This window comes from Ricinus communis, chromosome 9, assembly GCF_019578655.1.
Source record: "Ricinus communis isolate WT05 ecotype wild-type chromosome 9, ASM1957865v1, whole genome shotgun sequence".
Classification (NCBI taxonomy): domain Eukaryota; kingdom Viridiplantae; phylum Streptophyta; class Magnoliopsida; order Malpighiales; family Euphorbiaceae; genus Ricinus; species Ricinus communis.
In genome coordinates this window covers 25,655,620-25,682,505 of record NC_063264.1, presented here as the reverse complement: position 1 = coordinate 25,682,505, position 26,886 = coordinate 25,655,620, and the positions used below count along the sequence as shown (strand labels likewise).

General features: G+C 33.6%; 2 protein-coding genes across 5 annotated transcripts; one reads left to right on the top strand and one right to left on the bottom strand.

Annotated features, from left to right (window-relative positions):
• The first annotated feature begins 1,699 nt into the window (after positions 1-1,699).
• LOC8258712 (receptor-like serine/threonine-protein kinase At1g78530) lies at positions 1,700-4,686 on the top strand. 4 transcript variants are annotated; one of them, XM_048379560.1, is made up of 6 exons: positions 1,700-1,714; positions 2,492-2,700; positions 2,783-3,121; positions 3,711-3,965; positions 4,060-4,193; positions 4,327-4,686. In XM_048379560.1, exons 2-6 carry the CDS (start codon positions 2,565-2,567, stop codon positions 4,525-4,527), a joined length of 1,065 nt encoding a protein of 354 aa, XP_048235517.1. In that variant the 5' UTR covers positions 1,700-1,714; positions 2,492-2,564; the 3' UTR covers positions 4,528-4,686. The 4 variants fall into 4 exon arrangements, with proteins under 4 accessions (XP_048235517.1, XP_015580421.2, XP_048235515.1 ...); XM_015724935.3 differs by lacking the exon at positions 1,700-1,714 and adding an exon at positions 1,842-2,053; XM_048379558.1 differs by lacking the exon at positions 1,700-1,714 and adding an exon at positions 1,842-2,053 and having other exon boundaries at positions 2,446-2,700.
• Positions 4,603-14,434, bottom strand: LOC8258713 (fatty-acid-binding protein 3, chloroplastic). Its single transcript, XM_015724936.3, has 5 exons — positions 14,014-14,434; positions 11,447-11,548; positions 5,406-5,561; positions 5,114-5,328; positions 4,603-4,973 (listed from the first exon to the last, which is right to left on the bottom strand). Exons 1-5 carry the CDS (start codon positions 14,213-14,215, stop codon positions 4,815-4,817), a joined length of 834 nt encoding a protein of 277 aa, XP_015580422.1. The 5' UTR covers positions 14,216-14,434; the 3' UTR covers positions 4,603-4,814.
• Between the last annotated feature and the right edge of the window lie 12,452 nt (positions 14,435-26,886).

Here is a 26,886-nt window from a genome sequence, read left to right as displayed (position 1 = left end):
TACATTTTTCACTCATTCTGAACCCATATCTTTTAGTCATAGATTTACTAATAGTTTCTTTTTTAATCTCAATGGTTATGTAAATGAATTCTCCATTTTGGATATATGGTAAAGAAAGATATCATGTTTTCTGCTCAGTGAATACTATGTAATGGATATGCATTGCTACATATTTTTGCAAGTTCACACTGCCTGTGTGACTCTTTTGGTGCATACTTGGGAACTGGTTTAAAATACAACTTTATTATCAACTTGATTTACTATAACATTAAAAGATTTATTTAATAAAATAATAATATATATTTTTATTTTTTTATATCAGTTTTATTTCTAAAAACAATTGTCGTATTAATTTTTTAATTGTTTTGTTAATTTTAGAGATAAAAGTAAAACTAAATATCATACTTTATTAAATGAGTCTTTTCATTGCTGTGATAAATGAGAACCACATAATATAGTGTAATTTTTGCCTTTAAAGTCAATGTTATTAACGAGTAAAAGTATATTCTATTTTTAAACTCTAATTCTAACAATTTTCATTCTAGAAAATAATATTTTGATTATATTTTTAATATTATATGAATTAATAAATTAATATTTTTAGTTATACAATGGTTTCTAATACTATAAAATAATATATCAATTATATTTTTAGTATAAATTTTATATATTATTAATACATCAATTAATAAACTTTTATAAATAGAATCTTAAAAATATTAACCGTTTTATTAAAAAATATTTAATAATATTTTAAATTATTATTATGTTTAAAATATAACAAATAATTATAAAAATATATCATTAAATTTTTCTATAAACTCATTTTACAATATTATTAATAATCAGAATAGTAAAAACAGTTTATAACACTCATGATTAATAAAATATAAATCTCAAATTTGCTAATTATATGAATCAAAATAGTAAAAACAGTTTACAACACTCATGATTAATAAGACATAAATCTCAAATTTGCTGACTATATGATAGAATTAAATAGGCTTAACCACGATTTCTGAACTTACGGTTCCGGTTCAGAATAGGCCTAACCACACATTGATTGGTTCCAAGCCGATTCCAACAATGTAAAAGTGATAATATAGAAACTAAAATATAAGAAGTAACATTAATTAAAAATAAAATAGTGTTAAAAATTTATGTGTAATAAATTATAAATTATAAATAGATAGTATAAGTATATAGTAATTTCAGAAAGAGATAATAATTTTTAGAGATATAACTCTAGATAATAAATAATTATAAAGAGATATTTTATAGAAATAAAAAATATATAATAAATAATTTTAGAGGTTGATTATAGAGAAAGATAATAAATAAATGTATATTTATATAGGTATAATTTATAAATAAATTATTTACTAGTTGCAACTAGAACCGTTGGTATTGATTTCAAGTGAAGAGAAATTGATCCTGAATTGATATTTATTATTCCGATTCTAGTTCGAATTCAATTTTAAATTTGATAATTCTAATTTTAGTTTTAACTGATCCGATTTTAGTTCAGTTTCAGTTTTAATTCGGATAAACTTAAAATTAATTTAAATCTAAAACTTCATGCATTTAATTGATAAGACCTAAACTATATCCCAAATAGAATTGAAAAGAAAAGGGGTTATCATTAGAATTGATGACATTGGGCATAAAGCAATGGTGGGTCACGAGTGAAGGAACTCAACTCAACTGATATGAGGTGAGTGGGGTCTCCAAATGTCAACAAAGTTAGGCATTGGTAGGGGGCATTTATGTTGAATAAGCAATTTGTACTTTGTGTGCACACACTCAACATTTTTGTGATTTAAAAAAGCACTTTCTTATTTCTCTTTATTTTGCTTTAGCCACTTTCACATAATAATGAACATTCAATCACAAAGTCTCCACTTACTTTTCAACTTCCAAGGGTTGCTATGTAGCCATTTCTTCATCTATATATAATCATATTCTAGCTTTATCATTGGTGCCTAGCAATGTTTTCATTCAAATGTGCTACTTGATTCTATAAGAAAGCTTCTCAGCAGATGTTATTGAAAAGGTAACACTATCCATAGAATTCTACATTTCTTGCTTTGCTTCTTATTAGTTGTATTTTTCTTTTCTTAATTTCTTCCACTAACTTGTTGGTTCTAACTTCTCAATATGATTTCAGTAAATGAGAAAAAAGTATTACTAATGTTAATATTAAAAGTCGTTTTAGAACTATGAGAGAACTAATTAATAAAAAATAAATTAATTAATTATATATTTTTCAAATTGCTTAAAATGGATTAAGGGCTTTTAATACATTAATACCAAACATGCACAAAGTTGCCTGAATTCTGCTTTTCAAAGCCATCAAGCAGAGTCATTTATGTTTATTACTTAAGTTGATATGATGATGAATTAATAATTTCTTTTTCTTTTTTTTTTTTTTAAATGTGAAAATAGCTTAAGAGCCTTGATAGAATCATCTGCAATTTCTGAATCGCCACAGGTGAACCTTTCTCAAAACTTCATTTGTTGCAAGCTTTTCCAAATTGAAGTCCATTTTAGGAGTAAAGTCATACATGGCAAAAGCTCAGGACATAGCATTGTACATCACAGTGTGCTGCATTGCTTTCATTATATCCAAGACAATCATTGCAGTCCTCTGCTATCAAAGATGGAAAAAAAAGCACTTAGTTCATGAAGGCGGCTTCTCAGGTTGCAATTTTACTTTTATTTCTCTCTCACGCCATCCAAAGAAAGAAAGATTTTAATATATTTTTCCTTCTGGCACTTACAGGAGGGAAGATGGTTATGTTTAAGTCTGCAGTACTGCAATCTCTAACATCTGATATGTTTTTGAAGAAGACATTAAAACTGAGCAACAAGGACATAATTGGCTCAGGAGGGTATGGAACTGTTTATAGATTGACACTGAATGATTCCATGGCCTTTGCTGTTAAAAGACTATACAGGGGAAGTGCAGAGAGAGATCGAGGTTTTGAAAGAGAGTTGGAAGCTATGGGGGACATTAAGCATAGGAATATTGTCACTCTTCATGGATATTACACTGCTCCTCACTATAATCTTCTCATATATGAGTTAATGCCTAATGGAAGTTTAGATGCAGTCCTACATGGTATGCAAAATATACTTTCAAAATTTCTGATATTGTTCTGATTTTATGTTCTTCTAGGCAGTATTATGATTTGAACAATTTTCAGTGAATTCATGAACACATGTAAACCAGCATTCTGGTTGTTGGCAAGCCCCTGCTGTGATCAGGCGGCCCGCGCAAGGCTGATAGAATACTGTTTGTTGGAGTAATTATATTAATGATTACTGAACTTTGCACTTAATATCAATTTAGTCACGAGTTGATTCATCTCAACTTTCATTCCAATTTAGTTTCCTCAGCTAATGATTGATTATATAGAATTGTAAGGAATCAATCTCTCATCGATGAAGGTGACTAAATTGGAATGAAAATTAAAGTCAATGACTGAGACTAATCAAACTCAATTTAGTGACTAAATTGAAACTAAATGCAAATATCATTAATCGTTGGTGTGCTTTACTCGCCATCTTATGAACAGCATCTTTGTCTGCAATGCATGAGCATCTTTATTGACTATACAGACTATGAATAAAACCTAATGGAAGACCCTGAACGCAACTACTTGAATTTTCTTTTTCTTTTTCTCATGCTGAACTGGGTTATTGTACAGGGAGATCAAACGACCAAGAGAGCTTGGATTGGCCATCCAGATATAAGGTAGCACTAGGTGCTGCAAGAGGAATTTCATACCTGCATCATGATTGCATCCCCCATATAATCCATAGAGATATCAAGTCCAGTAATATACTGCTGGATCAGAACATGGAAGCTCGAGTCTCTGATTTCGGATTGGCCACCTTGATGGAACCTCATAAGACTCATGTTTCTACCTCTCCAGCTGGAACTTTCGGATACTTAGCTCCTGGTACTAAAGCACCAGATACTAGCTTGTCACAGCCATTTCCTTCCTTTTCAATGATACATGAACTAATGCATGTTATGATAATGTACTTCTGTAGAGTATTTTGAAACAGGGAAAGCCACAGTGAAAGGGGATGTTTATAGTTTTGGAGTTGTTCTACTGGAACTTTTAACTGGAAAGAAACCAACAGATGATGCATTCTTTGAGGAAGGAACTAAGCTTGTGACATGGGTAAGTCCTGAAACCAATGGAACTAAGCATTAACTGTTTCGCGTCTTCTGTTCTTACCTCAATGTGCTGAAATATGGATAATTTACTTGATAATTTTGACAAACAATTTTCCTAAAGTTAAAACCTGAAACAGGTGAAAGCAGTTGTTGGAGATGAGAGGGAAGCGTATGCACTTGACAAGAGACTGAAGTATGGTCCAATCAAAGAGATTAACAACATGTTCAGAATTGCAATGATGTGCCTTGAACCAGAGCCTACTAAGAGACCTACCATGATTGAGATTGTCCAGATGCTTGAGCGAGCAAAATCAGAGAAAGTTGCATTTGATTGTTAGGTACTGCTCATCAGCTAATCCTTTTCCAGGCAAAGTTAATTGATGTTCTGAACAGACTGAAAGAGAAGAGTCAACTGAAAGAGAAGAATCATTTTATTTTTTATATATTATGAAGATGCAGAATGTTATAAACATAATCTGCTAGAGTTGCAAATGGCTGATAGAGATTGCATGATCGGCTTAAACTCGAATAATCAAGAAATTACATACAGCAACGAGGTAAGGAAATGGTGAAGTAAATACAATAGTGAGATAATGATAAACTTCAGGATACCATGTAGCAGGATTCATTTAAGAATTGTTGCCAGTCCATTGGCAACTGAAGCTTTCAGAGAAGGAGAAACAGGAGCATCGCTGAAAAATACATCAAAAAGGGCAAAAGTGACATTCGTTGACTCGATTGTAGCATCCACAGTAGCCTGCATCCCATCTGATGAGATACAAATCTAAAACCCATAGAAGAACAGTCTGAATTATTTTGCAGAAAGAGAACCATAAAGGAATTAAAATGAGAATGAATATAAATTCTTTTATCAGACTGATCATGCTTTGTGAATCTGTTCTGTGTCCACTGAATTCAACTTACTAGCATTTTTGAGGGATCCAACCATGTCAAAAATATGAATGTTCCTTTCTTAAGAGGTCGACCTTGGAAGATACTACGGAATGTGGACAATGCAGATTCATCAACTGGAGTGGGTGCTTCGATTCTTGGGGAGATGGCATCATCCAAGGCATCCCAAAAAGTTTTACCATCGACGTCTCTCACCAATACAATCAGTAATGATTTTTCCGAGGAAGCTATACCCATGGGAACCTGTATTAGCAAATTCATCTACTGTTTCCCTTTTAAACCAGTAAAAGTATGAAGACATTACCTTGAAAAATTGAGCTGAACAAAGCTGGATTCCCCTGGATTTCAGTAGCTGATTGCCCTTTCCAAGCATTCAATGCACTTAAGATAGATTGATTAACATATAGGCCAGCAGCATAAACCTTCACACCAATTATTGCAAAAACCTTCTCCCTGTATCCTGACAATTTTTGCAGATCATCAAAGTTATAACGCTAATATAAGTTCATTCGGCTGGATACTATTTTCTCCTCATGGAATAATACCAACTGTAAACTAAACTTAGATATTCAATGTGAGAAGTAATTCTCTATTTATTCATCAACGATTGTTACATCTATATATACAAGTTATATTTCTAATACATGAATTCAAATCAAATACTAACTCCTAGCTAAATCCCTAATTATTCTCCTATTATGTATAGTTGCACACTCTTAATTAATATAAAATAGTTGTAACACTCCCTCTCAAGCTGGAGTATAGATATTGATCATGCCCAGCTTGCTACAGAGATAATCAACCCTAACCCCATTTAGGGCCTTTGTAAATATATCTCCCAACTGTTCTCCTGTTTTCACATATCCTGTAGAAACCAATCCATGCTGAATCTTTTCACGAAAAAAATGACAATCAATTTCAATATGAATTTATAAAAGACTGGATTAGATGCAATATGAAGTGCAGTTTGGTTGTCACACCATAGCTTAGCTGATACTAAGATCTTAAGACCCACTTCAGTTAGGAGCTGATATATCCACATTATCTCACACACAATTGCTTGTCACACCATAACTTAGCTAGTATTGAAATCTTAAGACCCACTTCAGTTAGGAGCTGATATATCCACATTATCTCACACACAAACTTGGCCATGGCTTTATATTATGATCCTGCACTCGAATGCGAGACAACATTTTGCTTCTTGCTTTTCCATGAAATCAAATTTCCTCCAACAAACACACAATAGCCTAAGGTAGATCTTCGATCTTCTTTGCAACCTGCCCAGTCAACATCTGAAAAATATTCAATCCTAGCATTACCATGGTTGCTATATAGAATTCCTTGCCCAGGTGCTCCTTTCAAGTAATACAAAATTTGCTCTACAGCTTTTCAGTGATTGACAGTTGGAGAAGACATATGCTGACTTACCACGCTGATAGAATAGATAATATCAGGACGAGTTACAGTAAGATAGTTTAACTTCCCAACTAATCTTTTGTATCTCTCAAGATCTTCAAACAATTTACCATCTTTCGTAAGCTGCAACTTAAGAACCATTCGAGTGCTACATGGCTTAGCCCCCAATTTTCCTATCTCTAATAATAAGTCAAGTACATACTTCCTTGAGATAAGAAAATCACTTTCTTACTCCTCGTTACTTCAACATCTAAAAAAGATTTTAGAGCCCCTAAACCCTTTGTATGAAATTGGCTATAAAGAAAAGATTTGAGTGATGAAATCTCACTGGTATCACTTCCAGCAATGACAATGTCATCAACATAAACAACCCATAAGATGATACCAGCTGCAGACTGCTTATAGAAAACAGAATGATCTGACTTGCTTTTCTTCATGCCAAACTTCTCAATAGCTTGACTAAACTTTCCAAACCAGGCCTGGGGACTTTGTTGCTATGAAGATGATAAACTTTCCCATTCTCCCCCTGTGCAGCAAAGCCGGGTGGTTGCTCTATATAAACTTCCTCTTGAAGGTCATCATGGAGAAATGTATTTTTAATGTCTAACTCATGAAGGGACCAGTTATACGTGGCTGCTAGAGAAATGAATAAACGGACAGAAGTAAGTTTAGCAACAGGAGAAAAAGCGTTAGAATAATCAACTCCATATGTTTGAGCATATCCCTTAGCAATAAGTCGAGCCTTTTTAGCCTAGTAACAGTCCCATCAGGATTAACTTTAACTGCAAATACCCATTTACATCCAATAGCCTTTTTACCTGCAGGAAAATTTACCAGGGTTTAATTACCATTTTCATCTAAAGCATTCATCTCTTTAATCATAGCATTGCACCATCCAGGGTGAGATAGAGCTTCATGAATAGTTTTAGGAATAGAAACAAAAAAAAAAAAAAAGTAATAAAAGAACAAGAGGATAGTGACAAATGATTATGTGACACAAAGTAGGAGACCGGATAAGTGCATTGATGTTTACCTTTACGAAGGGCAATAGGAAAGTCATCACTAGAACTAGGAGCTGAATCTAATGACGAAGGAACTGGCGCAGGACATGGAGCAAGAGGACTTAACCAGAGCAAAAGACAATCAGTAATAGTATAAATTACTAAATCATCATCCTCCCCCTGATGGACATAACCTAAAGATGAGGCAAATGGTGTTTGTTCTAGAAAGGTAACATCAGCTGACTCAAGATATTTATTAAGACTAGGACAATAACATCTATAGCCTTTTTTGTACATGAGTACCCAAAAAAGATGCATTTGAGATATTTGGGATCAAGTTTTGTAACCTGAGTTCGAAAACCCTGAACAAAATAAGTACAACCAAATATCCTAGGTTCAATAGGAAATAAGGACTTGTTAGGAAAGAGAACATGAAAAGGAGTCTTATTCGAAAGAACAGATGAGGACATACGATTAATCAAAAAACAGGCTGTAGAAACTGCATCAGCCCAAAAATATTTAGGGACCTGCATTTGAAATAACAAAGCTCTAGCAGTCTCAAAAGAATGTCTATTTTTTTCTTTCAGCAACCCCATTCTGAAACGATGTATCTACACAAGAAGTTTGATGAATAATGCCATGTTGAATCATATAATTTTGGAAGCATTTTCATAAGTGTTCTTTAGCATTATCACTTTGCAAAATTTGAACAGGCACATTAAATTGTATCTTGATCTCGTACAAAAACAAGAGTGGAGAGAGAAGAATTTTGAATGATATAACTATGTCATTCAAGAATAATCATCAAAAAATGTAATAAAATACTTAAATCTAATTTTTTCTTTCAGCAACCCCATTCTGAAACGATGTATCTACACAAGAAGTTTGATGAATAATGCCATGTTGAATCATATAATTTTGGAAGCATTTTCATAAGTGTTCTTTAGCATTATCACTTTGCAAAATTTGAACAGGCACATTAAATTGTATCTTGATCTCAGCACAAAAAACAGTAAGGAGAGAGAAGAATTTTGAATGATATAACTATGTCATTCAAGAATAATCATCAAAAAATGTAATAAAATACTTAAATCTAATTTTTTCTTTCAGCAACCCCATTCTGAAACGATGTATCTACACAAGAAGTTTGATGAATAATGCCATGTTGAATCATATAATTTTGGAAGCATTTTCATAAGTGTTCTTTAGCATTATCACTTTGCAAAATTTGAACAGGCACATTAAATTGTATCTTGATCTCAGCACAAAAAACAGTAAGGAGAGAGAAGAATTTTGAATGATATAACTATGTCATTCAAGAATAATCATCAAAAAATGTAATAAAATACTTAAATCTAATTTTAGACACAACTAGACAAGGTCCCCAAACATCCGAATGGACTAACTTAAAAGGAGCACTAGCTCGTTTATTGACTATAGGACTAAAACTGTAACGATGGTGTTCAACAAATTGGTAAAACTCACAATCTGATAAAGACAGACAAGAAAACTGAGGGCAAAGTATCTTTAATATATGTAATGAGAGATGACACAACCGACAATATGCTTCAAATGGGGTCACGATTCCAGAACATGCAATAGACTTTGGTACTTGTGTCTCAAGAATGTAAAGACCTCTCGATTCATGTCCTTTACCAATAATCTTCTTCATCATAAGATCCTAAAATAGATAGAAATCATGAAAGAATGAGACACAACAGTTAAGAGAACGAGTTAGTTTACTGATAGAGACTAAATTAAAAGTCAAATCAGATAATTTAGAACAGATTGCAAAGGAATTGAAGATGTTGGAATAATTGTACCAGACCCTAGAACACGAGATGTAGATCCATATGCTAAAGTGACTGTAGTGCTAGGAGTATGTGATTTAAAGAAAGAAAATAGACTAAAGTTACCTGTCATATGATCTGTGGCACCAAAATCAATGACCCATTTGGAAGATGACGTAACAAAATATGTGTTCGTTTTACCTGAATCAGCGATAGCAGTAATAGAAGTAGATGAAGACTTGGCATACTCATCTACAGATATTATAATAGACTCAGGAGCATCGTTAGTAGATGCAACATGTGCTGACTGGTTTGACTGATTCTTGCGCTGCAACCTTTTACAATTCTTCTTCATATGTTTTGGCTTATGACAATAGTAACAGACAACACTTCCTGAATCCTGTCGTCGAGTACCAGGATTACTAGAGTCTCCCCCTTTCTTATATGGTTGTCTCCAAGATTCAGAGGTATGGCCGACAAAAGCACTATTATATTGAATAGGTGCTAAATTTTCTGTGCGAAATACCCTACTGAAAGCTTCTTCCAACGAAGATATTTCAAGACTAGACAGAATTTGAGATTTAGCACCCTCAAACTCGGAAGGAAGACTAGCCAAGAAGCTCATAACTGCCATATTTTCTCTCTAAGCTTGCTGAACTCTCACATCACTATTAAATGGAAGTAACATATTAAGTTCCTCATGAATTTTTTTAAAATCCATAAAGTAGTCAGTGAGAATTCTATCACCTTTTTTTGTACGATAAAAGGCTTGACATACATCATAACTGCTTTTGATATTTCCCTTGCCAGAATACACAAACTCCAAATAATTCATCAATTCTTTCACAAATTCACAATGATTAATTAGCCCGACCACCTTACTATCAATAGAATTACGCATTTGCAAAATAAACGAGCATCATCTCGCAACCATGAGGCTTTTGAATCATCATTAGGTGAGTCATCAGTTAAGTGATTATCTATAGAAATACTTCGCAAACAAAGCCGAACAGATTTACTCCAATCTAAATATTTAGATCTATTAAGTTTATGTTCTGTGATTTTAGACATCACAGAAACAAAATCAGACACAACAACTGACTTTTTCTCCTCTATATTAGAAAATCAACCTAATAACATAATGAAAAACCACAACACAGCTGCAATTTGTTTTGAGAAATCAAACCTGTCGAAAACTAGATCCTATACCGAATAGATGCTAATCCAAACAGGTAGAGGAATGTGTCGTGGAAGTCGAGGCGAGCAGATGGACGTAAAAAGGACCAGATTACAGTGACAGACGCGCTGGCGCGTGGCAGGAGAGCAGATTTCCTCTGGTGGCGCTTGTAGGTCAAGCGCTAGGCTTTCAACGACGAAACTCCAAACGAAGGCTGATCGGCAGCTGGCGCTTCCCTTAGTCTGGGCGGTGAGAGAAACAAATATCCAAAAAAGGGAGACCCGAAAAACCTAACAGCCTACTGTTTGTAATTTGCAGAAATTTCAAAGGTACAAATGTTGAGGCTCTGATACCATGTAAACTAAACTTAGATATTCAATGTGAAGAGTAATTCGCTATTTATTCATCAACAATTGTTATATCTATATATACAAGTTATATCTCTAATATAGGAATTTATATTAAATACTAACTCCTAACTAAATCCCTAATTATTCTCCTATTATCTATAGCTGTACACTCCTAATTAATATGAAATAGTTGTAACACCAACATTATCTCCTGAAATTTTCAGGTCATCAGAACTGCAATGCTATGAAAAGTTCGAGCGACATGCACTAAAATCTTAAGGACTTTACGGAGAAACAGTATGTCAAATATCACCTACACAGCCACCAATAAAATAGAGTCTATTCTACTCAGCATTTGTGCTAGCTCAAAACTGTATTAACAACGTAAAGTATGATTGTCGGAATATGCTTCCTTGATTTAGTGAGGAAAAAAAAAACTTCCTTTCTATGAAATCCTTGCAATTTGTGTCCATTTAATGCCTACCACATACATCAGTAGTATGAGCAAATTACGAGTGATTCTAGGCATACAGCTAGCATCCTAGCATTGCATGGGTGCTGCATAAGTTCAATACATAGACATTTCCTATGATGGTAAAGTTACTAACCAGTTCCAAGCAGTGATAATGAACTTGAGCATCCTGGCAAACTTATCGACGTCTGAAATTTCACTGCAGTTGCAGGTTCTTCCATGTACTCTGCACTTCCAACTGCGGCCAGCAATTGAATTTTCAGATCTCTGATGTGGATAGAAACAAAACAAATAAAACACACAAACATGCATAAATGCCAGCATGTACAATTTTCATTTCTTTTACCATATGCTTTGCAATCTTCTAGATTAAACATCTAATTTGAATCCTGGTAAATGTAAAGAACTTGAGAAATTTTGAAGTTGGTAATATCTTAAATCATTTTCCTCATCTGTTATTTTTCTTTGACCCTTTTTCTTTCATTAATGGATGAGCAAACAAAAAGGAATAGCTAGTCATTTCCCATTGAATTGACAGCCAGGGGAGAAGGGGTTGAACCAGAGATCATTCCAGTTCTTGTGAAACCATAAACAAATATAGCAAATCTATATCAACTATAATCTACTAACTTAATACATATAGCCATCAGACACATAATTTTAGTACGTCAAAATTACCAGCATGAAAATGAAAATAAAAACAACACTTCTGCTAAAAGCTGTGAGGTAATCTGACTTTCTTAGGGAACACTTACTAGCTCTAATAGGAAGTATATATGCTAACACTAGAATGTGCAGCTTCATGACTAAGCTTCAGAAGTGCATGCTTAACCCTTTCAATCAATTAGGTCATTTCATAAACTGCAATATCAACTGAAGCAAGTTTCATTAATGGCTACCCTCAAAGCACCATTGTTCTGTTCAACAATTTATCCCTCATAGTATTGTTGGATATATAACAGTTAAGTCTATTGTCAGCAAGAGGTCCTATACCCCAATATACCAAAAAGGAAAAAGAAAAATTAAAAGAAGAAAAGGTAACCCTTTAACTTATTGTTTCAGAACCTTATAGATGTTGTGTTGTCAAGCATGCATCGCGAGTTTTGGAGATGAGAAATTTTGAGAAAATTGTCCCAGATGTGACAAGTCTATTCACTTCCAAATGTGGTTAGTTTTTCAACTTACTCTTATAGGTGCTTCATGGTATCAAAGATAAATCTATCATGGTGTACTTTACAGTCTCCAACGAAGGATGACATATCAATCTTTCATTAGTGAAATACAAAAGTTCCTTTTACAAAATCTGACACAACATCAATCATCCAACATTTAGTGAGTGAAGGAGACTTTACTCAAGCTTCTTCATTTTGGAATAAACACTATTCTCACTGAGATAAAACAGAAAAACTTTCTGAGTCACTTCCTTGAACCATTGTCAAGACAGTTACTTTACCGTCAATGTTGCATTTGGCATTTTAGAGATGTTCATTGCAAAATGTTCAATAAGTTAATTTTATTGATAAATGTTTGTAGACTATTGTCATCCTCCATCTAGGTTCACATTACAAATGTATAAAAATGTTTCTGACAACATGCTCATACCAAGTTCCAGAAGAGTGCCAAGGACAATTTTCTTCAAATGCCATTATCACTGGGAAAACCTTTTGATTTTCCAACCAAGAAAAGCTTTACGATGATGATTTTCAAGTAAGGCTATCATTTTCATCAATATATAGTTGGGCACATAGTTTGAGCTTGGACAAATTCATTGCTATTTCATTTCAATATTTTTACACAATTAGATTTCCAAAAGCACTTTTAGTCGTCTGGAGACATGCATAAGGTCCATAAAGTAGGCATTCCAGCCAAAACAAAACTTAACATTAAGAAGATACTTAACATCAAAGTAAGCTAAGCAACTAAAAAGATTCCAATACTTACCAAGGGAAAAATAAAAAGGTAGACCCTCTAAGTTTCATTGTTAAGGAAAATTATAATTTGAAATGACTAAAGGTGTGTTCGGAATTATTGTTGGGTGTTGAAAAAGTACATTTAAAATTTTTTTGATCTAATTTACTGATCTTTTTAGTTTTTTATAAACCACACAACTAAACACAACATTACAGAGTTAACTGACAACATATTAAGTAAACATCTGACTGCTTTTCTCAAACATGCTTTTGGAAAAACATCAATTTTCCTTCTTATTCCAAAAGCAACTTCCAAAACTGAAAAAATAAAATAAAATAAAAATTGAGGTTGGAGATCAAAGACAACACACAAGCTTTGAACAGGCTCTAAATTTTCTTTTTGATTTGCAAAACTAGGACTTGCCAAAGAGCTGCCTAATTTACCATAAAATTCCAAAAGAATATGTGATTTACCATCAATGTGATTCACATTGTTTGGAACAAATAATGAGATTGAATTATAGTTCCTATAGGCTTTCCAAACATGAGAATTGACTAAATAGAAAATTCAACTGAACTAAACTCTTGCACTTTTAGCTTTCCAAGTATATATTCTAAATACTCATCACACATTTCTTTAATTTCACCACACTGTCCAAAGCTGTTCCACATTATTTACTAAGATTAACATGATAACTATAAAAACCCTTCTTCATGCAAGAATCTCATGAAAGCAATAACTCAGATTTAACAAAAGGAAAGAAAAGACTTAAAGGGAGGTAGTGAAGTTCACCTGATGGAGATGAAGAAGAAGCTTTCAAATTGAAATGGGCATGATTTAGATAGTGATTCTGGAGGCGAAATAAGGATAAGGGTGAGAAAGAGTAAGATTTGTAGAATGATACAAATGGGTACTCAGATTTTCTTGGAAAACTGATTCTGGGATTTGAAACCAAGCTGATAGACCACATAGGAGTACAAATTGTTCCAATCATTTTGCTTATCGTTATTTCTTCCTCTCTTTTTCTACTTCAGAATGAAAGCTGCGTTTAAAGAATGAGAGTGATAACTGTAATCAGTAAAGTTGTTTTTTGTCTGATATTGAGCTTTATGAATGTAGCATTTCGCCAAGGCATTGTAAATTTGACATGCCAGAAACTCATTGGTCGTGTACAAATGAATGGCAGAGCAAAACAATTTACAGAGGTACTGCGTCTGGAAGCGAGTTTGAGAGAAAAACCGATAAAACCGGTGTCCGAACCAAACCGATACAAATTTATTGATTCACTAAATCAATGGCTTAGGTTTAGGTTTAATTTTTTTAAAGTTTCGTTTTTTATTCAGGTTTAATTCTTAGTTGAAAAAGCTGCAGTTTTTTGTTAACCAAACAAGATTATTATTTTCGTTATTTTTTAATTATAATTATACAAAATTTTAAAATTTTAAGCCAGTTAATTGGTTTTCGCTACTAATTAACCGATTCTAATTAATTACAATTAATACTAATTATTTATGTGTTTCGTCGGGTGCTCCGATTTGAGAATTCCAACTCATCCTCAACCCAGTCTAGTAGTGCTTTTGTGAGCTGTAATATTGCACTTAGATCTGGAAAAGAGGTTGAGAAAGTAACTATGATTGAGAAAATGATTTAGGAGAAATCGTATGTCAATATTATATTATAAGAAGTCCAGACATATAATCTAGAAATGCAGAAAGTAACAGCGCCAGAATCAGTCAAAGCCATCGACTCATATTGCTTCCACTCAGGATACTCCTGACTCAGTTCTCATATTTGCAGATGAGTATGCCAAATTCTCACAGTACAAAGAGGCTCTAAAGTCATAATATGCTACCATTGTTGCAGTCATTGATTCAGGTAAACTAAATACATGTCTATTTTTCTCATTTTCTAAATGGGTCATTAATTCTGGTGCCACAGATCATATAACAGGTAATTCTAAACTATTCTCCTCATTTCAGTCAAATAATTCTAGTTCTCTTGTCACTTTAACTGACAGATTCACATCCCGTATTCTTAGTTATGGCATAGTTATTCCTACACCGTCACTTCCTTTACACGTTGTTTTAAGTTTACTTAATTTATCGTTCAACTTAATTATGTTAGTAAACTCACTTGAAGCCTTAACTGTTGGTCTCATTTTTTTCTCAATTATTGTATTTTTCAGGATCTTATGACTAAGAGGATTATTGGTAAAGGGCATTATGAATCTGGAGGGCTTTACATTCTTGACACCACTATTCCAAAACCAGTAGTTTGTTATGGAGTTGTTACTCCTTTTAAGGCACATTGTCTGTTGAGTCGTCCTCTTCTACCTCTCTTAAAGAAACTCTCCCTAGAATTTTGTAGTTTACTTTGTTTGGATTATGAATATTGTCAGTTTACTAAACATCATCGTGTTAGTCTCAGTCCTAGAGTCAATAAACGAGCTACAGCTCCTTTTGAGTTAGTACATTCAAATATTGGGGGTACTTGTCCTCTTGTGTCAAAAACTAGATTTAGATACTTTGTTATCTTTGTTGATGATTTTTCTCGAATGACATGGTTATTTCTGATGAAAAATCATTCTGAATTATTTTCTCATTTTTCTGCTTTTTGTACTGAATTTAAAACTCAATTTAACCTGTCTGTTCAAATCTTGAGGAGTGACAATGCAAAGGAATATCTCTCTTTGAATCTTGCCAAAAATATATGCTGCAAAATAAAATACTTCATCAAACTTCTTTGTTGACAAACTATCTCAAAATGGGGTGGTTGAAAGAAAGAATAGATACCTTAAAACTGCTAGAGCCTTATTATTCCAAATAAAAGCCCCTAAAACCTTTTGGGTAGATGCGGTATCCACAGCATGTTTCTTGATTAACTGCATGCCTTCCACTATCCTTTCTGGTGAGATTCCTTTCCCCATAATTTTTTCTAATAAATCATTATTTCTAGTTGAGCTTAGAATTTTTTGTTGTATATGTTTTATCTGTGATGTTCGTCCTCAGATTACCAAACTCGACCCAAAATCCTTAAAATGTATCTTCCTTAGGTATTCTCGTGTTAAAAAATGATAGGTGTTATTGTCCAAGTCTTAACAAGCACTTGGTGTCAATCGATGTCACCTTCCAAGAACAAACACCATTTCTTCAAACCTTTGAGTCTATTTCTTTAAAAGAGGATAATCTGCTTATCTATAGAGTTACATTCTATGATCCTCCTCAAATTCGGCCTCCTATCACACGGATTTACACTCATCATGCTCTACATCCTGAATCCTCTCATGTTTCTCCAGATTCATGTCCTCCACTGGCATCTTTGTCATCAGATCCATCTCCAATCCTAGTCTTATTTATGACCTTGATCTTCTTATTGCCCTTCACAAAGGTAAACATATATGTATTTATCCTATTTCTTTGTGTGTGTCTTATAATCACTTACCATCATCATCCGGTTCTTTTATTGCTTTACTTGATTTTGTTTTCATCCTTAACATTATTTTTAAGAGGCTTTAACCCATCATGGTTAGTGTACTTCTATAGTGGAAGACATGACTGCTTTAGTTACTAATGGTACTTAGAACTTGGCAGACCTACCTACAGGTAAAAAGGTTAATGCTTGTAAGTGGGTTTTCACGGTGAAAGTTAATCCTGATGGATTTGTTACTCGGCTGAAAGCCCATCTTATTAGTAAGAGTATACCCAGACAGATGGTGTAGATTATTCTGATACTTTCTCTTCTATTGCCAAACTTACTTCTGTCAAACTGTTTATTTCTATGGTAGCTATTCATGATTGGCCCCTTCACCAGTTGGATATTAAGAATGCATTCCTACATGATGACCTTTAAAATGAGGTTTACATGGAGCAACCACCTGGGTTTGTTGCTCAGGAGGAGTTTGGGAAGGTATGACAACTTCATAAATCTTTGTATGGCCTAAAACAAAGTCCTCAAGCTTGGTTGGGAGATTCAATCAAGCAGTTCAGAGCTTTGGTACGTTGAAGTGTAAGTCTGATCATTCTATCTTTTATAAACAGTCTGCTAAGGGCATCGTATATTTGGTGGTTTATGTAGATGATATTGTCATTATTGGAAGCGACCTTACATGAATCTCTTCTCTTAAGTCCTTCTTTCATACTCAGTTTCACACAAAAGATTTGGATTTATTAATATACTTCTTAGATATTGAGGTGGCAAGAAGTGAGAAAGGAATCCTATTGTGCTAAAGAAAGTATGTACTAGATCTGTTATTTGAAACAAGAAAATTGGAGGCTATGCTATGCAATAGTCCAATGGCTCTTAATATGAAACTTTCAGAAAAAAGAAAGTTGTTTGAAGATCTAGAGAGATATAAACAAACTGTGACTTTTCCTAATATCACATATTCGGTTGGTGTGGTAAGTTAGTATATCTTTTCTCCCAAAGTTAATCACTGGAGAGCAGTGGAACAAATTCTATGTTATTTGAAGGCTGCACCAGGGCGAGACATATTGTATGGAAAATATGGCCATACCAAGACTAAGTGTTTTTAAGATGCTGATTGGGCAGGATCTAAAGAAGATAGAAGGCCTACCACTGGCTTTTGTATTTTTGTGGGTGGTAACCTAGTTTCATGGAAAAGCAAGAAGTAAAATGTTGTTTCTCGTTCTAGTGTGGAATTAGAATATCGTGCTATGGCAAAGTCTGCATATGACATTATATGGATATACTAACTCATGACTAAAGTAGGACTCAAAACTTCAGTTCTAGTCAAATTGTAGTGTGATAATCAAGCTGCCCTTCATATTGTTTCGAATCCTATTTTTATGAACAAACTAAGCATATTAAAATTGATTGTCATTTCATTCATGAAAAAATTCAGTTAGGTTTGATCTCTACAGGTTATGTGAGAACTGGAGAATAACTTATAGATATCTTCTGAAGGCTCTTACTGAGACTCGGGTAGAATATCTTTATAACAAGCTGGGTATGATCAATATCTATGCTCTAGCTTGAGGGGGAGTGTTACAGCTATAATGTTGATTAGTAAAGAAATAATTAGAGCTTGATTATAGAGCTGATTTTTAGGAATTAGATTATAGTGTTTCCTAGCTTATATCTTGTAATTTTGTATAAATACTTGTACATTTTATGAATCAATACACATAAAGTCTTTCTCTCATCTCTGTATACTACAACAAGCCACAAGTTATTTGATATTCTACTTAATGGCTATGAAATTACTATAAATTGTAAATGTAAATTATTGGAATAATACTGCTTAAGAGTTTCAAAAGTACAAAGAAAGCTTGATTGCATAAAGAAAATACAGAGAACTTACTTTTCTTGAATTTGTCTGATTTTTAGCTGTGTTGTTAATTGTCTTGGTTGTGTCCTTCCTCCACTCTTTGTTTTGCATTTCTGTAACCACCACATAGCATAATTGCAAAAGGATAAATCAACCGTTTAAAGTGAATAACTGGATGTTCTTGTCCTTGTCAGCACGAGCACCACGGGCCAAATTCTAAGTAACTGCTATGTAGGGAGCTTCAAATAACTTCTTATTTGAATTTTCCTTTTCTTGCTCCACTTATCTAAATAACCACCCATGTGAATTCAATTAAAATAATTATTTTTATTAAATCCCTTAATCAATAACTTAACCACGGCTGGACTTAATTTTTTTGGACTAAGCTTTTTTAACATATGCGCCTCAATTATTTATTTATTGGACTGAAAAATATGGTGTAAACAAATGCCTCCCCTTGCATGTGTATAGTCTGGCTCACAAGTCAAAGGTCTATATACATGCAATAAATATAAGCTCTATGCCCAAATTTGCTTATATATCTCCTTCTAAAAATCCACGAATTTTGCTATTCTCTCTTTTTTGGTCATAATAAAATAATACCCATTACCTCTTTTAAAAACTCCAGCTGCAAAAATTAACAATATCCATCTCTTTTTCTTCATCACTCATGGCGTCACAAAGAGGGACAACCACACTACCAGCAACAACGTCGGGCAACAACTTCTCTTCGCCTGCCTCGTGTGCACCAACAACAACACAACTCTCACTAACAGCTCCTTAAACAACAACCATTTCTTGGCTTCTTAACTGGCCATAATAAATTTTACACCCATAACTACCATCATATAACCTTGTTTCAACATCCATTTATCAACCATCAACAACCGAGACCCATATGGCTATGACAATACCAAAATAAATGGCCACCAAGTTTTTTCCTTTTCAGCTTAACATCCATTATTCAAAAATATTAAAAATATTTTTAGGAGGCTTTTAACAAATTTCCTCCCCCTTTTGTTGATAAATCAAAATCGAAATTGTTTATCAAAGAAGAAGAAAGAACAAAAGTATCCATTTAACTCCTCATATTACTTTTACTTTATATTTTATGGATTTGTTGTACTGTACGCATAAGTCTTTTTTATGGAGCAATAACAAATTGGCTTTTGTTAATCTTAGAATTTTCGACACTACTATGTCATTGAGATTGCAAACGCTTGAATCATATGTATTGGTAACTTATGAAGTGAGTTTAAGCCCCTAAAAAGATGAAATGTATTAGCTTTAAAATCTTGCTAGGTGGGAGCCTGAATTTTGTGATAAGTTTAGGGCCTAAATTTTGATGAATTTGAGGCGCTGAAGCCTTAGATTTTGATGAACTTGAGGCTTTGAAGCTCAAATTTTGATGATTTTGAGGCTTATGAGCCTCAAAATTTTCTAGAGCCTTAAATTGGAAGTAATTTTAAGAATATGTTTGCCTCAAAAATTACAACCTCAATCTAAAACCATTGTGTTATGGCTCCATATGTTAAAGGCCTATTCCAATTAATAAAAATACATGTAAATATATTTTTATGCATGATTTCATAAATTTATATGCACGTATTAATTATGCTAAATTGAAATAAAATGTCAATGGACTTATTTTGCCATTTGAACATTTTATCCTTGATCTATTAATCTTATTTTTTTATTTGTTGGTATATTCAAAGACCATAAAGTTTATAAAATATAGGAATGAATATGTGCACCTTTTAACTTGCTTTATTTGGATGAAGATGTTATCATGGAATCTGTAAGAACTTCCAATTCCTCTCTCCCCAGCCAACTTGCCACTGATATAGCTAATGTACATGTATCTTTTGATCAAGTCCTCTAATTATATTTTATGGTTATTTTTATTGTGACTTCACCTATAAAAGCACTTTCACTGGGCACCAATTTTACTTTAGATGTGATGTGGCTTTAACGTATTATATTTGGCTATTACTTTGACTTTATAATATTATCATTCTTTCTATGTGTTTAGATTTGATATGATTGACTTTGAATGATTAAATGAGATGTGGCTATACCACTTTATTATATCATATTGATGCACCACAGCTGTATCATAACTCATGCATCCATGTTTCTATTTTACACTCATATATTTTACGTTGAAGATTTATGCTTTTGGCTAGATAATATTTGCCAAAAATTAAAAATAAATAACACAGATTATCCAAGATTCAAAAGTGGCCATGAGACTTACTTTTATGAAAACCAAACTTTCTTTTTAAAATAAAAGGAATATATAGTACTAGTCATATATTTGGCTTCACATAAAATAAATTAATATCCTAACAAACACATATAAAATAAAAACATATAAATAAATAAAACACATAAATTCTACCAACTACAAGTGACCACTTCATTAGCCTTAAACTTCCATTTCTTGTTTCTCAATTATTTTTTTATATGGTGGGATAATATTTCTCCAGGTATTTACCATTAATCTTTTTTAACCCAACCTTGAAGAATTTGGTATGAATTTGCCTCTTTATCTCCTGCCATGTGCATATGGACTTTCTTGCCAAAATAGCATACCAAGCAAATATTGATCATGTTAAATGATTAGGAAAAAACCTCAATTTAAATTAAAAATAAATTTCTAAATTAGTCAATTCATCATATTAAATAGTAAATTTAGTAATGTGCTATACAGCGGAATGCCCACCAAAGAAAAGGATGAAATCAAGAACTCTATATTCTCTAACAAAAGGACTATCAACATCAATAATAATAGGATAAGATTTACGAAACTTTGGTTGGCCTATCTGTCTATGCCTCAGGCCAAGACCATAGAATACTATATCTCTTACAACCTCTATATTTATTGGTAGTTACCTTTGGTGTTGGTTCAATGGGTCCCTACATTGATTAACTATTGGCGGATTGCCCCCAAGCCTCTTTCCACATTATACACAGTAGTAGGTTGGTTAACATTCACATAAATCTGATAAGGCAAATATGGCTTGCTAGTGTTATGACCATTTGCAGTCGCCACCCTAACATCCTCTTGTTTATATAAAGGCACATATCTTTCCTCAACCTAGTAGGCTTGAGGTTCAACTACACTAGTAACCTCCACTTCTTCCTATGAGTTTTATCATTGTTAGCAAAAGATTACCTCCGAGTTCCTCCTAGGTTTGTTTCTCCCTGGTATTAATATTTAAATTATCACTTCTAAGACTAGTAAGACGACTATTAGTTACTTTTCACTTAGTTTTTCTATAGAAATATTAGGCTGCATATTCTAGATTTCTTTAGAACGTATTAAAAAATTCTAATGAAGGATTATGAAAGTGTGGATTAGATGTCCAAGAGGGGGGGTGAATTAGACTCTTCAAAATTTATGGCTGGAAGTTAAAACCAAATATTCTGTTACATGTAAAGTGATGTTTAGCCAGAGAATAACTGTGAGCTTGATGCTCACTACACAAATATCTAACTACACTTGATAAGCTGTTTTCTAGATACCTACATCAGTAAGCCAACTACTTCAATTTAAAATTCAACTATAGTAGTTTGTGTCCCTTGTACTTTGAATAAGTGAGAGAGATGAGATGCAAATATTGTGATGCATTTACTTAATGGATAGTTAGATGTCTGAGTCAATATTTATTGAGTTTAAAAACAATAAAATTTTATGGAGATAGATATTTTATGAATTCAAGTATAATTTAATATAAGTATTTATCCTGGTTCAATAGAAAGACCTACATTCAGTCCTTAAGAATCACATCTCAAGATTATCCCCACTGTTTTGACTCTATTAATGGCTAGAGATCAAGCCTTACAATATCTAACACTAAGACACCTGATATAGCTCGAGATATCCCCTCTCTAATATCCTACAGAATTATTAGGCTTCTGTCAACCTTTCACTTACTTCAATGGACCTCTCACAGACTTTGACCAGGGAGGTTGTGTCACCCTACAAATTATAAGTTTTACCACTACGTTCTTAACAACCTTAATGTAACACCCGGAATTTTTTTTTAATATATATTTAATAGTGAGTTTTTATTTAAGTTAATTTTAGCTTTATTTTTATTCAAGTAAACTATTTGAGAAATGATTATATTTTGGTTATTCAAATTTTCCCAAATGCATATTTATATAAATAAAATTATATATTGGAAAATTATGATAGAAATTGTAAGGGATGTTTTTATAAAAGAATTTTGAGAAAATTGGTATTATAATTGATTAGTAGTATTAAATTTTGAGTTGGAAATTGATTATTTAATTTAATTGTGTGTAGGATTTAATTGGAGGATTATTTTGGAATAAGGATTAAAAGTATAATGTTATTTTTATGGGGTTCTAATGGAAATTTGTGAGTTTGGTATTTTCGTAAATAAATATGTCGGTCAGGGGTATTTTTGTAATTGTGTATTTTCAATAATTCGGATTTGGCCCAAATTAAATAGTTAAGGGCTTAATTGAAAGGCTAAAAAGAAGTTTGGGGGTCAAATTGGAATTATGCAGGATGAAATTGTAAGTAATTAAAAAAGTTGAGGGACCAAATTGCAATAAGGAAAAGTTCAGGGGTCAAATGTCGATATTGAAAGGAAAGAAATCGGGGAAGAAGAAAGGAGGAGAGAGAGAGAGAGAGGGAAGAGAGTGAGGGCGTGGTGGCGGCCGTCGGGCGTGGGAAGTGGCGTCTTGTTGGCGAGCGGGCGGCTCCGTGGCGGCGGATTCGGCGTGTTCGGCTGGCCGCCGGTGGCGATCGGCTCCCCTTGGAGAGAGCTTCCTTTTGGCGGTAGCGTCGGCTTTGGTGGCCGGAGGAGAGAGTTCAAGTGGAGGCAGCCGTTTTTGGGCTTTTCCGGGGAGCTCCGGCCGGAGGATGGACGATCGGATGACGTATCCCGACTCTCCTCATCTTAAGCTTCGCGATGGCACCGTGGCGATCGGGCTTCATTTGCAAATCGACTACCGTGATCGTTCGCGAAATCTCTCCGGATGGTCGGGTGTCGGATCAGAAAATCGGGCGGGGATCGTCTTCAGCGTCGATCGGACTCCGAGCGTCTCGGTAATTTTCTTTGGCCCGTTAATTTTAGAAATTCTTGGTTTATTGTGTCTATTGGATTATATTGAGTATTTGATGATATTTGTGAGTCATAAATATTTGTCATCGGTTAGCTGCCATAGTCGTATTTTGTCTTTGTGTGGCGAGGTCGGAAATAGTGAAGTTTGGGGACCCGACTCCTATTGTTTGAATCGTTAAGTATTTGAAGTGTTCTTCTGGCAGGTCCTGGACCCGTTTTTACGGGGGGTAATGTTAGTGTTGTAGGGGAGGTTCTGCCGGATTTTCGGTAGAATTCTTCCGAGTCGAGATTCTTAGACAGTCAGTCCTAGGAGTCTAGACCTAGGATTAATGATGGATTGTCTCAGCGTATTGATAAATTGTTTTCCGTGACTAGATTGTCAGTTCGTTCGGCTCGCTCCTACCGAGGCACCGGAGCAGAGCTAGGAGGTCGCCAAACCTGTGAGTTAAAGTCATTTAATCATTGCACTATTGCTAAGTCTGATTTTAATATGCTATTTTGGAAGTTTATGTTTAACATGGTTACTAATATCTCAACGTAATTAATTTCTTGGATTATTAATTATTGAAGATAATATAAATATTATTATTAGTAATGTTATAATAATATCAAATATTATCAGTTTTCCACATGAGTTGCATGATGTCTTACTTTAAAATTGTTAATCGTTATTTTGATATAGTTGAATGACTTCTTTAGATAATAATATTTATTAAATGTCGTGATTGCGATTTAGGAAACGTGGCTTGTAGAACATGCCGCCTGATGGGTTACATCAGGACCGCGTGCGCACCGGTAATGATCATGGACATGTAATAAGATATTTATGGGTTTGCCCTGGTCGAGCATGGCTCTCTGGGCTGATTTGAGTAAATTGCCGGAGGTAAGGTCCCTGGTGGAGCATTGCTCTCTGGGCGCCGGCTTATTTGGAATTCAAGTGATCAGACTGGAGGTAAGGTCCATGGTCGAGCATTGCTCTCTGGCTCGATCTTATTGGATTAAGAGAGCCAAAATGCATTTAGAATTTGGGGTTAAGGTTCTACTGAGCCACTCGTCCCGTAAAAGTAAAAATATATTTTTATTTATTCATTTATTTATTTAATATGGTATGATTATAATATGGATTGTATTTACGTGCATGGTTGATATATTGATTCGAATGATTAATATTTTATGTGAAGAAAGTAATAGGGTATGATTATAGTATGATTTGTATTTACGAGCATGGTTTGATATACTAATTTGAATAATCTATGTTTTCTGAGAAGAATGCAATAGTCCCCGGATTATTTGATTTTAACTCACTCTAGACCGATCTCATTTTCTTATTTTTCGGATTCGTGATCGTTAGTTCTCTCATGACTCTTATTCAAGAACTCCTTCATCATCGGGTGATGTATTTGATTTGGTATGTAAATTGGTAAATCTTAGATTCTCCGCAGTAGTAATAGTAAATGTATCAGTTGTAAATTTTTTGAGCTTCGGGTCTCGCCTAGTTTTTTTTTTTCTGGTAGACCGAAGTAATTTTGTAAAGTGTAACTATTAAGATAATTTGTGGTTTTAATAATATTAATTTGAGATGAGATTTGTTTAAATCAGTGAGTGTCAGGCTTACTATGGGTTTCGGTGGCCTTAAGCCTACCCATTCCCTAGTGCCGGTCACGGGCCCACGGGTGGGGTCGTGACACTTAACAAGAAAATTTTTCTTCAAAGTGTAATATAAAAATACGCAAAATTCCTATATGGATCAAATGTAGATAAATATAAGGAAATTGGAAAGCAATAAATGAAAATACTCAAGAATGAAAGAAGTAGATGAAGAGTGATATGCAACTTTTGGCTCTTGAGAATTTTTGGAGTTTCAATGCAATTCTTTCCTTGATTTTGGTAAGTAAGACTTATATTATAGAGCAATAAATAAACTAACTGTTATAAACAAGGGTTAAATAAATTTAAATAAATCATTTTAACTTTTCCTTAAAACCTTTTTACAACTGCTGATTTAGACATGTGGTAGCTTTTGTACCCGTCTATCAGCATACCGTAAAAAGTTATAAGAAAAGTTTGCCATTATGACAGACAACTAAAATTGACAGCTTTATATTGCTTTTACTTCACCCAATCTGAACTAGCTGTTTGGACATATGTGGGAAGAATGTAAGTGTGTGAAAGCTAATGTGTTAGTTTAGAAACCATGTAGATACCTTAAAATTATCGAACAAATATTTAACTCATAGTAGATATCTTAAACTGGTGATTTTAAAATAAAGTTCTATGCAATCCTAATCACTTTAAGGAAATCAAGATATATTTTTTCATAATTTAAAATCAAAAGAAGATTTGAGAGTTTATAGCGTGCAAAATTTTTTTTAGTTTAAAAAGCAACTTGATCCACTTAATAAGATATCTAAAATACATACATTCCTTAATGGAGATTACTTCGACCATTTGATTTCTTTTTAAAGTAATCTGGAAACTCTCTTAACTCAAATAGCTATGTAATGTGGCTCTTCTAAATTACTAGTAATTTGATCCATTCCACCCAATACTGTTAGTCATCTGTATTTGCAGTATTTTTGTTATCATCAAAATTCAGATTTTTAGCTTCTTGGAGCTAATAGATTATCAAAACTATCACACACATTAATACCTAGACCTTAAAGTACATCGGCAATAGGTGGTCCACCAATGACTCTTCCAGTAGGTAGTAACGCATCAAGTGTTGAAATGTGCACCGAGACATCATATTCCTCTCCAACTACTCCTACAGAAAAGAGATTTCATGTTTTGCTTCATCAATAGCAACTTTGGCGTCTTAAGACTCCATTGGTTCTTTTTCAAAATCACTTCTTGTTCTTGGGGCCATTGTTGAACAGTGTCCCACTGGGCGTGTCAAATTATGTTGGCTACTGAATTACATTTGCGAGGGTGCCACGTGTATGTGGTATATGAACCATGTGATTGACTGCGCTTCTGACTTCTTTTCAAGAGCGATTGTGAATTTTAAACTCCTTTAGCCATAATTTATTTAATGTTCTACTTAATAGCTATGAAATTATTATAAATTATAAATGTAAATTGTTGGAATAATATTGCTTGAGAGTTTCAAAAGTACAAAGAAAGCTTGACTACATAAAGAAAATACAAAGAATTTATTTTTCTTGAAATTTGGTTGTGTTGTTGACTGTCTTGGTTGTGGCCTTCCTCCTCTTTTTGTTTTGTATTTTTGTAACCATCAAATAGTATATTTGCAAAGGATAAATCAACCACTTGAAG

Bases quoted from the DNA above. Each gene is read 5' to 3' on its own strand.
- LOC8258712 (XM_048379560.1), top strand. From the start codon at position 2,565: ATGGCAAAAGCTCAGGACATAGCATTGTACATCACAGTGTGCTGCATT. The intron at 2,701-2,782 runs GTTGCAATTTTA...TGGCACTTACAG, and splicing joins TCATGAAGGCGGCTTCTCAG to GAGGGAAGATGGTTATGTTT. The intron at 3,122-3,710 runs GTATGCAAAATA...GTTATTGTACAG, and splicing joins TTTAGATGCAGTCCTACATG to GGAGATCAAACGACCAAGAG.
- LOC8258713 (XM_015724936.3), bottom strand. From the start codon at position 14,215: ATGATTGGAACAATTTGTACTCCTATGTGGTCTATCAGCTTGGTTTCA. The intron at 11,549-14,013 runs GTGAACTTCACT...TGCTGGCCGCAG, and splicing joins TTCTTCTTCATCTCCATCAG to TTGGAAGTGCAGAGTACATG. The intron at 4,974-5,113 runs GTAAGTTGAATT...TATGGGTTTTAG, and splicing joins TGGATCCCTCAAAAATGCTA to ATTTGTATCTCATCAGATGG.